At 40.4% G+C, this 14,052-nt stretch overlaps 1 protein-coding gene across 1 annotated transcript in view; it reads left to right on the plus strand.

Moving 5' to 3' along the window:
- Positions 1–14,052, plus strand: part of ITGA4 (integrin subunit alpha 4) — a 48,589-nt gene that overhangs the window by 31,013 nt on the left and 3,524 nt on the right. The window contains 8 exon segments of the mRNA XM_026647624.1: positions 982–1,132; positions 3,805–3,903; positions 6,440–6,519; positions 6,878–6,967; positions 8,438–8,528; positions 10,107–10,214; positions 11,650–11,775; positions 12,659–12,778. Coding sequence (XP_026503409.1) covers positions 982–1,132; positions 3,805–3,903; positions 6,440–6,519; positions 6,878–6,967; positions 8,438–8,528; positions 10,107–10,214; positions 11,650–11,775; positions 12,659–12,778 — 865 coding nt within the window.

Consider the following 14,052-nt stretch of genomic DNA (forward strand, 5'->3'; position numbering starts at 1 on the left):
CAAGCCAGAATATTTGATAAATGCCTATTTCTAGGCAGCTCTTTTGCAAGTCTTAATTAAACTTTAATGTCAAACTGAAGTTTACTTTTAGAACCTCTTAGGTGCCTTCACTTGTAACATGATTATAGAACACTAGGTAGAACATAAAATAGGCATGTTCACTCACCTTCCTTTTGTCCTGTTTCACATTAGCTCAGTCCCATACCTCAATTGAAAGCTGAAGACTGCAGCCTTATGTAGCACATAGGGATATAAATACAAGGCTTTAATCATAAACATTTCCCTGTGTTTAAAAAAATCAATAATGCAGATCTCAATAGAAGGCAGAGAAAAACCCAACTAGTGAGACCAGAAACGCTCAACCATACATAAGCATTACAATTTATGCACATATTTATTGCCCTGTTGGAATGTTTCCTTAATAAAGTCAGTTGATATAGCCACCCTCATTCTAATGTTCTCCATTCTGGGTGAAATTCTCCTCTATGCAGAGGGCCTGCCAAGCTTTAACTTGAGGGCATAAGTGGTGCATAGACCTCATGTGGCTCCTCTGCAGAGGAGTAACTTCCCCTTAGAGATGCTGAAGCAGGAGGACATTCTTCTACATCTCTGTCTGGGACACAAGACCTAGCAAAAGAGTAAGCAGCATTCCTTACTAGTCATGCATCTCTGAACTAGCACTCCAATTACTCAGACCCTAAAAAGTGCAATGTAAATGAAACATTATGGTGGATTGAGTACTGTTTAAATAGTGGAAAACTGAGTTGCCTTCAGCTAGATGAGCAAATACCTATTTGACCAACAACCTCCAATTGGGCTTTTGCAAATACCTTACCACATTGAAAGAGTTTCGCTTTTTATTCCCCCCCTTTCTCCAGACACTCTCCTTTTTACTGAGGTCACTTGTCTCTGTACATGTTGTACATATCACTGGTTTTCTCATACAGTATAACATTTTAAATATATTCCTTATTTTTATAGACCTCATGAAAAGAAAACATATCTTTCAGTTGGAAGTATGAAGACTTTACTCTTGAATATATCTCTGAGCAATGCTGGAGATGATGCATATGAAACTGCCCTCCACATACAACTCCCTAAAGGTCTTTATTTTGTCAGAGTTCTAGAACTGGTAAGAATTGAAATTCTATGTCCTCATAATTCCTTGACCATTCTCACATTACCTGGACAGACCATACAGCTATGTCTACACTACAACTGAGAACAAGCTCCCAGCTGGGGTAGACGACTCATGCTAGTGGGGTTAACACTAGCACACTAAATATAGCTGTGTGGATGTTGTGGCACAAGTGGAGGCTCGAGTTACCCACCTGAGCTCAGACCCATGGGGTAGGGTTGACAAAAAAACCTCTAAGTAGGGAAAGCTGACAACACTCAAGATTTTCTGCTTAAAGCTTTAGTTAATCCATCCACAGAGTGGACACAGTTTAATCAAATTGGCCAAATTTTTTATTTAATAGTAAAGTTTTGCAGTAAATGAACAAAAGTAGTGACTTCTAAATGTATTTGGAAATACTAGTATTTAACCTCCCTCATAGATAAGTCCCTACTAAATTCATGGCAGTGAAAAATCTGGTCTCCTCCGTGAAATCCACTGGGGAGGGGCAGGAGCAGGACTGGGGGCGCCCTAGTTGGGACCCCTACCATGTGCTGGGCTCATGACCCACCTCTGGGAACATCCCCCGACTGCAGAAAGCTCCACACCCTCACCCCACTTCCTGCCCCCATTGCTCTCCAGCTGTGGGAGGGAGGGGGGATCACTGCACAGTGAGCAGCCGCGGAGATTCTTGCAGCCGGAGGAGGGTCCCAGAGGTGGGTTTGACCCAGCCCCGGGAGTGGCCCCTGCAGGAGAAGAGGAAGTCCTGTCCCTCCCCAGCCCCACCAGGACTAGCACCTTGACCCTGGTGCACAGTTGGAACAGCCCCCCCCCCGAGGTACCCCCAGACAGCAGCGCCAGAACCAGGAGGGCCAGGGGACTTTTTAACATGAGCAAAGTTTGTGGGGTAGGAGGCGGTGTTACCCCCCCTCCCCCAAACTGCAAGCCTTGGGCAGGCGCAGAGCCCCTGGCGGCGGCTTGCAGTTTGGAGGGCAACACCGCCCCTGCCCCCAAAACTATGCCCATATTAAAAAGTGAGGGGCATGGCCCCTCCCGTTCCAGCGCTGGTGGCACTTCTACAAAGGTTTCAGGAACCCTTGCCCCTGCTCCTCTCTGGCTCTAGGCTCAGCACTTTGGAGTTGAAGGGGCCTTGGTCTGGCTGCATGTGTTCGGGGAGGGGGACAGACCACAGCGCCCCCATGACCACATGGCCTTGGGCAGTCACCCACTCATAAGGCCAGCCCTGCCTCCCCAAAAAATGATGACCCCCCCCATACCACGTGACCCTCACGTCTGTGCTGCCCGCTGCCCAGTTCTGAAGGCAGTGCCCCCCAGCAGCAGCAGTGCAGAAGTAAGGGTGGCAATACTGTAACGCCATTACAATAGCTTTGCGATCCTCCCACAACCCTCTTTTGGGTCGGGACCCCCTTGGTTATAACACCATAAAATTTTAGATTTAAATATCTGAAATTGTGCAATTGATGATTGTTAAAATTCTATGACCATGAAATTGACCAAAATGGACCGTGAATTTGGTAAGTCCCTACTCCTAGTATCATAGAAATATAGGGCTGGAAAGGGGCTTCAAGAGATAATCTAATCCAGTGGTTTTCAACCTGGGGTCCGCCGACTATATCAGCGAAAGGTTATCATTATCATAGAACAGTGGTTTTCAACCTGTGGTCCACAGACCCCTGGGGGTCGGCCAATGACGTCCAAGATTTCCAAAGGAGTCCACACCACCAGTCAGAATTTTTAGGGAAATGAAAAAGGGTTGAAAACCATTGATCTAGTGCATCCCTCCACACCAAGGCAAGACTAAGGGCTTGTCTTCACTACCCGCCTGGATCGGCGGGTAGAAATCGATCTCTCGGGGATCGAATTATCGCGTCTCGTCAGGACGCGACAATCGATCCCCGAATCAACGCGCGTACTCCACCAGCCCAGGTAGGAGTAAGCGCCGTCGACGGGGGAGCCGCGGCAGTCGATTTGCCGCCGTCCTCACAGTGGGGTAAGTCGGATCAGATACGTCTAATTCAGCTACGCTATTTGGGTAGCTGAATTTGCATATCTTAAATCGACCCCCCCCAGTGTAGACCTAGCCTAAATGTACATAAACCATCCCTGAGAGATATTTGTCTATCCTGTTCTCCTGTTTTTAAAAACCTCCAGGGACTGATCCTCTGAGCTGTTCTCAGGAGGTACAGAGCACCTTGTTGGATCAGGCCTTTTTTTAAATTATTTTTTTAAAGAAAGCTGGAGGTGAATGGTAATCTTGCAAAGGAGATACAAAAATTCTTTCCCTCTAAATTCTTTTTATTATTTTGTTTAAAGAATTTACTTCTAAGATGTTTATACTGGACTTCTTATCTTTGAGAGGGTAATTTTAGACTTAAATAGGTTGACAATATACTTGCAAAGTCAACTCATTAACCAACAGAATATGAAGAAGTAACAAAATAATTTGATTGGTGCAAGGAATTGAGCAATATGGACTCATTGGACTAGTCAACTATTAGCAGCAGAAATATTTTGTAAATTCCCACTGATGTTCACTGAAACAGTACATACTCAAAAGTGAAATTTTATGGCATATATGTAGCTTGAAATTTCTGAAATAACTTTGATAAATGGTCATTAGATTCATCACTTAAAACTGTTACTGGTTTTTCATTCTTTAATTTTAGGAAGAAAAACAGATACATTGTGAAATATCAGATAAGGAAGCTCATGCAGTGAGACTTGACTGCAGTGTTGGGTATTTATATGTAGATCATCTGTCAAAGGTAAAATAAACCTGAAATTATTAATCTTTAAAACTATGTCTTGTTTTATGAGTAAGTGCTTAAAATGTATGACTTGGAAGGGGAAACTTTATATTACACACTCTACATAAGATCTGCTAAAGCTAGAATGAAAATGTTCAACAAATAAATTATTGCTCACCTTCTTCCTCTCTATACCATATTCGCCATCATGATAATTGAGAACCGGAGCTTCTCATAGTCATAGACTTGAATGGGCACAGCTCTAGGAATAGTTTATTAAGAGTTAACATTTTGTCAGATGTCTCATGACATCCCATTTCCTTTTGCTTTACTTCATTGAGGACACTATCCCCATTATTGCATTTATGGGAGGGTCTGAGTTTCTGTTAACAAGTCAAAGTTGAAATATCGCACTGAGACACCAAGGACAAGATATACACAACAGAATGCAGTTTATTGCACCTAAGTAGACACTTTGTAGGTATGCCAGTGTTTTTCTTTAAAGTAATAATAATAAAAACCCTTCATTCCATTATCAAGAAATTAGCCTTCTACAATTTATCTGAAACAATGCATTCAAATCAAATTAGTTATTACAATGTATCAAGAGCAGGCATATCGTATGTACTGTAATCTTGCTCACTTTATGGTGAACTGTACCAAGGAAGTCATTTAAATGTTACTTTTCTAGTTTTGTTCTTTTAACGGATATTGATGTGAAGTTACCATGTGTTTAAAAGGATTTTAACAATCAGAAAATGATTTTTTTAATCCAAAGATTCAATAACATCTCAGTTTTCAGTTACAAAGAGTATGAGAGGTATTTGTGTTTAAAAGCTTAGAGACAAAGTTTATTTGTCAGTCTGCCTCTTGTACTAGATTCACTAAAACATCTGTGCTTCTACCAACATAGCTTTCTTTCTGTTTAGTTCCTTGCCTGCTAACTAGGATTTAGTTGAATTGTTTCTGGCTGCAAGGATTGGCATCTTTGTCTGCACACAGATGTTAGAGCCTCTCTGTAAATCGGCCTGTAAGGGCCATTGTGTGAAAAAAGGTGGTCACTACCTTATTTTTTATTTAGCATCAGCAACATGCTAGGTATTTGAGACAGACAACACAGTCCCTGCCCTGAAGAGTTTATAGTTTTTTAGGTACAAATCATTTCAAGATTGTCTGTTCTGCTCAGGGGCAGCTTTAGGCATATTCTACATGAGGGAGTACGGGGGGCCACTATGACGACTCTCCAATAGGTCACTTCTATATGAATCTTCAAACTTAAAGGTTCCAAAAGGGTGTTTCCTGTTTCCTTTAACATATGTTCTCTTGTTAGCACAAATGTTGGATTTCATATGTCCCAGAATCCTTATTCATGTCAGTTCATTTAAAGCACTGTTCATTTAAGTCTGGGGTACTTTTAAAGACTGAGGCTGTGCTGTGCCTCTTGCACAGAGCCTGCAGCCCAGGATGCGCAGGGACTAAGGTGGCTATAATTCGTTTTTGCATAGTCTTGGTTTTGGGCTGCTCCAAGACCTGGAGTGGCCCTCAGTATAATTTCGATATGGCAGTCTGTCACCAGCTGCCTATGGGCCTAGAATCTCTGCAGTGCTGTGCTCTGTTGCCTTGCTCCCAGCATAGTCTTTCCTACACTAGGGCTTACAAGGGGTCTGGAGGTGACTTACTCAGTTCCTGTACCAGGGACCTGGCTGGATTGTGGTATTTTAGAATCCCTTTAACCTGCCATACAGAGGCTAGAGCAAAGGAGAGAATCTCATCCTTAGGCCAATGCTGAGCTCTTTTGAAAATCCCAACCTATCTCTGCTCCCTTTGAAGCATCTGGGAGCTGTACTGGGAACTTAAATGGGAGCAGAGTTAGATTAATGCTGAGTGCTTCTCAAAATTGCAGCCTGAAAGTTCTGCTGCAATTGGCCAAGCAGGAACAGAGTATCCTTTTGGAAGCAGATCGTATAGGGCAGGGGTTCTCAACCTTTTTCTTTCCAAGGCCCACCTGTGCGTCAACTGTTTTTCTGCATATAAAAGCCAAGGCTGACAGCAAGCAGGGCAGTTGCCTGAGCTCAGTTGCTCAGGCTTTTACATGTTCTTCAGCCCCAGGCAGCAGGGACCTATTTGCAGACCCCCGGGTGAGAACCACTGCTATAGGGGAGTGCATGTTAGAGGAAATGAAGGGAGCACCAAATCCTCTCTCCCACTTTGGGTGGAAATGTATTTAGGGCATGCTGTGACTATGCATTTAATCCGGAACTGGAACTTCGTCTATAGCACAATACATTTTCTGTACCTTAACCTTCCCTACAGATGTTTTGTAGGAAAGTGATTGGGTTGATTGAGATAACAAACAAAAGCATTATGCCCTAATGAACTGGGGGCTGAACTTGTGCAAAATATAATTCGGCGCACTCTAGAATTTTTCACAAAGGTTAAACATTTAAGAAGGAGGGAAATTTCAAATTAGTTTAATGATGTAACATTTCATCTTAAACATTTGTTAAGACACACCCAATCATTTAGCACAAACAGTGTTTCATTTGTTCTACAGATGGATTTTAGTTTTCTCTTGGATGCAAGCTCACTTACCAGGGCAGAAGATGACCTCACCATCACAGTTAATGCTACCTGGTAAATCTTGCTTGATAAAAATTGCTGCGTTTGATGAAAAATATCCCTAGCTTTGGAAAACGGAATAGGGAGCACAGCAAAGGCTTAATGAAGCACAACTAAAAGAAAGCTCATTTATTACATAAAATATAGAAAAACTGAAACCACAAAAAAGTAGATAATTGCTATTTAAATAATGAGATTTCTGCTAACATTGTCATAAAAATGATTTCTTACTGGCACATGGATAGTTACAAAAAAGTTATGTAAATAAGCTGCAAGGTGTATGTTTTATGTAATTTGTTATCTCTAGAGATAACACATTGTGTATGATGCATTCTAACACAGTTCCCCCTCCTCCCCCCGCTTACTTCTACAGTAAAAATGAAGAGGATAACGACCTGCTGTTGGATAACTCCATAGCTTTAGTCGTACCTCTGAAACATGAGGTTGAGCTAAATGTCCATGGGTAAGTAAGTTAATGGTTGCTCTGCATATCCATGTGCATAAGATTGTTGTTTATCCATTATTAAGGAACACATACCTCAGCTGAACTCCCATGATCTTCAGAGAGGAAGCATGGCCTAGTGAAAAATTGCAGTACAGGGAGTGGGAAGATCTAGATTTTATTCCAGGTTCTGCTGCAGACTTTGTGCTTCAGTTTGTCCCTCTAAAATGGGGGAAAAACCCCAAGAGGGCTGAGATTTAATATCCGAGGACTGATTCTTTGCTCTTCTATAACACCTTTTTCCATCATAGTGGTATTATTTGTTCCTGCTTTTCTGTCACTTAATCCTGTTTTCTGCAAAGGTGAACAAAAACTATATTTTAATCCTTTAGCCTATCAAATTCCATTTTGATAATTGCTCAGCCTTATGCTTTTCTGTGTAATTGTCCACTGCCTGAGTCAAACACATTGTCTTTTATACTCAACTATATTGACTGTTTGCTGTTCAGCTTGTCCCAGCTGGTGTTACTGCCTGTCACAAATTTGCCTATGAATAGATTTACTTTGTTCTGGGCAGACAGACCCCTCTAAACGGGGCCTGGGTTTGCCCAGCCCCACTGTACCATAATCATTGGCTTGCAGTCATGTAGCAGGAATGTCCAGGGATACTTTTTAAGTATCCTTTCCTTTGACTGTCACCTGTCATCAGGTGATGGCAAATGTAAAGGACACTTGGTATAAGGGCTTATAGAGAGGCTGCTTCAGAGGGTCAGGCTCAGCATATTTGAACTCTACTTCATATAGCAGGACACTTCTTTCAAACGAATGATGGGAAGGGGCAGTAACTGCTTCCACTATCTCCATTCCACTCTCCCACCACTTCCCTTGCCACCATATCCATCATTGCAGCCACTACAGGAATATTAACATTTTAGCTCTAGCATTTTTCATTTGAAGATCTCAGAAGTCTTTGGGGAAACTGACGCACAAGGTTGATGTTACTTGTAGATCTCTCAGAATCAGTGGCAAAGTTGGGAATAAACCCGTAATTCCTCATAACCTAACCACTGAATCATACTTGTGACGACTCTTTCTCTGAAGGTGGAGGGGACTGAAATCCCACTGGTAATGGAGAGGTAAATGAGTCAGATGTAAAAGATGAGTAGCCCCTTTGTCATAATTTCCCCCCTCCTTTATAAAAGCCCCTCTCTGAGTTGGGAATCAGTGGGGAGGGCTGGAGGATGATGATGATTCATCACTACCACATTGTGCCCACTCAATCCACAGAGATGTCCCGCCTAAATTAAAGCAGGCTTTACCCTTGACCTTCCCTACTGCAGGGCTGAGTTAGGTGCTAATTCAGACTTTCCAGTTCTGTAGTGACCTGCATAGACGACAGTCTGGCCTAGAGAGGATAATGCTCATATTAATATTGCATACTAAATAGTGTTAATTTTGTCCTATTGTAATTATTTTTTTTAACTACTGTAGATCTCTATCACCAGCTTCATTTGTTTATGGACCCAGTGAGGAAAATTCACCAATTAATTGCATGAAGGAGAAGATCAACTTCACTTTCCATGTAAGAGCTATTCTTTACAGAAACCATTCCTCTTTTTCTAAAAGTTAATTCTTAACAACAGATAAGACAAAAGGCACTTCCACCTCACCTTGTAACTTACTGGGAAAGCATTGCTCTTGTAAAGTGCTTAATATAGAAACAAATACATAAATCCTGGGATTGGTGAGAACTTCTGCATGTAGCTGTTAACAGAAGCAGCTCCCTAGATTCTTGGAATCCAAGTCCCAGTTTATATTTGTGGGTGTACCAATCAATATATACTTCCAGCGAGTGCTTTCAAAAAGCTTGAGAAAAATACACCTGTAGCACTAAATTTCCATCAACAATAATAGCTATTAACATCTGTAGGGAGTGTGCTCAGCTCACCAGATGGGGTGCCCCTACAAATTTTAGGCTTGGTTTCTCTCTGTCCATGAAGCCACCTTAGATCTAGTAAAGTGTGCTTGAAAAGCATAATCTATGCCCCTTACAGGTCAATAGAAACACGGCTATTGACTTCAATAGCAGCTGGATCAGTCACTAATTGAAGTTGGAGTTCCCTTTAAGGGTGCAAGCCATATTGAAAAGAACCTATCTCACTTAATTGCCTTTGAACACTTTCATAGCCTCCTATAGTCTTTGGTTCCTTATTCCTGTCACTTCTTTATGGCAAGTCCATTCATTCCAGGCCCCTGCTAACCACAGCCAGCATCTGTTAAGCACCTTTGACTGTCACCTTTATGGAGTGCTGCAGGTCAGGAAACTTTTGCTGCTCATTTGTTTCACATCAGAGGTCAGAATTTGACCCAGACATGCATGTGAGTTTCACTGGTTTAGACTGACAATAGACCTGGATGATGGAGGCAGGGGGAATTTTAAAAGACAGAAAGGGGAGCTAGGTGCCCAACTTCCATTCAAAGTCAATGGGAGCTGGGTACCTAACTCTCAGTTGGGCCTTTGATAATATCCTCCTTCACCCTGGCTTATAATTTTCAATGGGTTTTCTTAGACAGTACATATTTACTAAAGCAGGGGAGTCAGCTGTAAAACTACTTGTGATTTGTACTACATATCTGTTCACTGAACACAAGTGCTGCACAAGGAGCTGGTATACAGCAAGTACTGTGTGTACAGCATGGGGGGACTAGCTGGCTCTGGAGATTAGTAATAGGGTCTCTCTAGGTTACCAGTTCATATCCATCGCAGACTGGTGGATTAAAAGTCAATGAAAGTTGGGCACTTAGCTCCCTTAGACTCTTTTGAATATCCCACCTGAAGTGGTGAAATATGACCTCAGTTCAGCTCATAGCAGACAAATGTCATACCGCAAAGCTACCACTACCCCAAATGGCACTTTATTAGCAGAGTTAACAGAGAGAGAGAGAGAGAGCAAGGATTCAATATGGCTAGAAAATAAACTGCACTATCCTCTGTTGAGGTGCTTCCCTCTAGTTCACAGTCAAGTTTTATTGTCAAGCCAGCATTGGGAAGCCTCCATTGCGGCCATTGATGCTGTAAGTGTGTGAATTCTGTGTATTCATTTCTTGATTAGTGTATGTGAATGAAAGTTTCAATGACTGTAGCATGCTTTCTCCCAAGGTTATCAGTGCTGGACCCAGCATGGCTCCTGCTATAGCTTTGGAGATAATGGTTCCTAATTCTTTTGCACCAAGAGATGAAAAGCTGTTTAACATTCTGGATATCCAGGTATGCTTATTTTATTATATTATGATTTTACATACTGCTCTGTATGTAGTACATGAAAGTACAAAAGTAGATGGAGTACAACGGTGCTTGAAAAGGCATGTCTAAATTTTTCTTATTCAGCTACATTGTATGTGAAACTTGACTGTAACAATTAGTGTGAAACTTATTAATGTTGCCTAAATATTTTAATTCCTCTTATTTTAGTGCATCAACCAATTCTAAATGAATTAATAAACCAAACATGCACTCGTTTCAGAAATTGTCATGGGTATCGATGCTGAATTAGCAGAGAAGTAGAAATGCTGAATTAAAATATACTGAGGTATTCTACAAAAAGAGTCAAATAGCCTGGGGATCCTTACTTATACTGTGCCCACTTACAGTGAAATTGTGAATACACCTCTATCTCCATATAACGCTGTCCTCGGGAGACAAAAAATCTTACCATGTTATAGGTGAAACCGTGTTATATCAAACTTGCTTTGATCCACCGGAGTGCGCAGCCCCGCCCCCCCGGAGCACTGCTTTACCGCGTTCTATCCGAATTTGTGTTATATCGGGTGGTGTTACCTCAGGGTAGAGGTATACTTGTTACATTTAGGTTTAGTACATATCAGTATTCAATCTATGCTTTCTCTGAAATATACTAGCTAGTACATTAGACTCTGATTGGAGCCTCATTGAAGTTAGAGTCTCCACCTGCCTGGAGCTCAGTATTGGGCCAGTTTCTAAATTTTAAGGAGTGTTTCAGTCTATTTTCCCCATTCCTGGATTCAGTGTTACAGCACCGAAGATTTCTTGTAAAGAGTAGAATGCAGTATATTTTTAAGAGGGAAGTGTGAATTCCTACATTCCATAATCCTGTCCAATAAACCATCTGTTTTGGTTTTAGATTTTACTCACCATCAAAATCCTGCTAATTAGTTGATACCAGACAGCATGTCTGTTGCTGTACAGAACCCACAATACACAGTCCCTAATCTACAGATTTTTGCTGTTCTCTTGAATCTGTTAGAATGCATCGTAGCCTGCAGTTTTATTGACCTATTTATGTCTATCATAGTGGAGTCAAACAAGCAAATACCCATTTTAAAAACAGTTCTTTAATGTAATTCCATTACATTACAGGGGAATGGGTGGGTGTCTTAATTTCCCCTATTTATTTTTCCATCACACCTCTCTCTGGCTGAGTATGGCTCATTCCAGAAGCTTTCAGTACAATTCTTAGGGCATGTAAGAGGTAAGCAGGTAGTTCTGGTTAAGCAAACTGGGCTAGAATTGCACCCACTATGCCAAAGGTGCATTTCTCTCATACTCTAGAGAAATCATTTTCAAATACAGAAATTTTCTTTGAGTTTCTGCATGTACAGAAATGTCTTCACAGCAGTATCAGGAAATTTTTAAAACCCAGGAATGATTGTGCTGTTATTTCCAGACAGCTGATGGAGAATGTTTTTATAATAATTATACAAGAGACTGTACTTTACCAGAAAAAAATGGACACATGAACATATTAAAGGATCTCGTCATTTTCTTTTCAAAACCTACCAAGAGGCGAGTGGTAAGGGTCTTTTTTTGTTTGTTTGTTTGGTTTGTTTTTGGTTCATTCAGTCCCAATTTACTTAACCCTTGAAATAAACTGCATGAAGTTAACTCATATTATGCGTTACACATACTTTTCAGGATTGATTTTAGAAGTCCGTGGGAAATTATACTTTTTAAAAGACTGTTCCTTATTATACAAACATTTTTGGTCATAAGCAAAAAGGGATTAAATATTTTCAGTTTAGATCCCACTCATACAAATTACAGAATCACCTCATATTGCTCAAGAGAAGGCTGGAATATCAGACTTATTGTAGGTCAGAACTGGGAGGTAGTGGCCATCTTGTGTGAGGAAGTTTGCATAGGGCCCGTTTGTACTAGTCCTGAATGACGCTAGTGCTACTAGTTCATTTTTGAATACTAACTCTTTGCAAATACTTAAACCAGAATCAAATCTACAGTATGAATGATGTACAAGTTCGAAAGTGCCCTTATGGTTCTTAATAACTGGATCGATGTAAAACAAAACCTGCTGTAGCAACAAACAATTTACTTATCGACATGTTTTCAGAATTGCTCAACTCTCATTTAGATTCTTATATAGGAAATTATCTCCCTGGAAAATTCCTCACTTCCCCCCAATTGTGGCCACATGGTGTTTTGAAAACCTGACAGTCTCTGTGGTGAGTGTGATGCCGTGTGTGTAGCTCTTCTGTCGCCCAGTTTCTGGAACAGTTATTGATATTTACTGTAGGTAGCCTTGCATCTTGACCTCTTCAAGTGCAAAAAAAACAACACACATCTTTTTGACTAGATGCTAGAGGCCTTGATATTAACAAGAAAAAATAAACCATGCTGCGAAAGTTAAGTGTTGTATTTTTGCCTTTTTTCCTTCAAAGTACTGCATGAAGGAAGATCATTCATGTTTACGAATACTGTGTAAATTTGGAAACATGGAAAGCGGAAAAGAAACAATTGTCCGAATGCAACTAGAAGCTACTCCTTCAGTTTTAGAAATGGTAAATTGTATTTAAATTTTTAACCAGATAATTTTAAAAGGTTATTTGCTTTTTAATGACATCACATGGATTTGCAGCACCCTCTTGTGAACACTGCGCTATATTTCTAATTGACAGAAATAAATTGCACAATATTCATTTAATATATAAATCAAGTATTGTTAAATCCAACTTAATAATAATAATAATCAGTATACATGTTTTAGTTCAAATACCTCAGAACACTACAGAGAGGTATTTAAACGTAAGAGGGTTGCTGTACTCTAGTCTAACACGATTCAAACCTCTCAAAGTGACAGATGCTGTGGCTAAGTTGGCATATTATAACCAAAAAGCAAGCTCCATGATATACCTTTCACTTCAAGCTTATAATACTATAAAATGGTGATAGATTTGGTTTAATATTCCTGCACTATTGATAATTTAATTACAACAGTCACTAACAGGATATGATAACAGCTATCGGAATATACCTGCAGTTAAGCACATCAAAGCTTTTTTTGTCATAAACTGAAGCAGAGGAAAGATACCAGAGTGAATGGACCATTGGTGTCTTCAAGCATGACATTTCCTGGTCATACATATGTAAATTGGTTAAAGGGTGAATGATTGTTGTCTCATTATTCTAAACACAATTACTATCTGAATTTGTCTCTCTATGTGCTATAAACACTTTAGGTGATTTACAGAATGGTTTAGTGCTGTTTAGATAATAACTAAGAGCCATTTTAACACCTAGACAATTCCTGATAATGAATGGGACTTGTAGAAAATACAGCTAAATTGCCATATTTGCATAATTATAAATTAGATACTGCCTTTGATAAAAAGTAACTTAGGGTGTGGACAAAAATCCTCTTTATCATTAAGGAATACCTTATACAGCAGGTCAGCCATTAATACCTGGATCTCAGAAACTCTCTTGGTTGAAGTGATCACCACTAGGAATACAGCCTTCAGGGGAGTGGTGTTGCAGGGAACATTCTAATAATGGCACAGTGGTTTCATTAATTTGGTGAGTGTTAGATGCAAGTTCCAGGAAGGGGGCAGCTCTTGGACAAAAGGAAATGTGAAGAAAGCCTTTAAAATAGAAAACTGAACTCTGTTTGTCCCCCAGAAAATGTATCTACAGCTTTGTCAGTAGCTCAGTCCTTTAAAATATTTAGCTTTGATTAGCAATAGTGCATCGTTCCAAGTTAACTTGTCTAAATTTATACATACACAGACCTTTTGAGTTACTGGAGTACAGTTCTGTTCCTGGCTCTGTCACTGAG

The sequence above is a fragment of the Terrapene carolina genome, unplaced genomic scaffold, assembly GCF_002925995.2.
Source record: "Terrapene carolina triunguis isolate 2854851 unplaced genomic scaffold, T_m_triunguis-2.0 Scaffold62, whole genome shotgun sequence".
Taxonomy (NCBI): domain Eukaryota; kingdom Metazoa; phylum Chordata; order Testudines; family Emydidae; genus Terrapene; species Terrapene triunguis.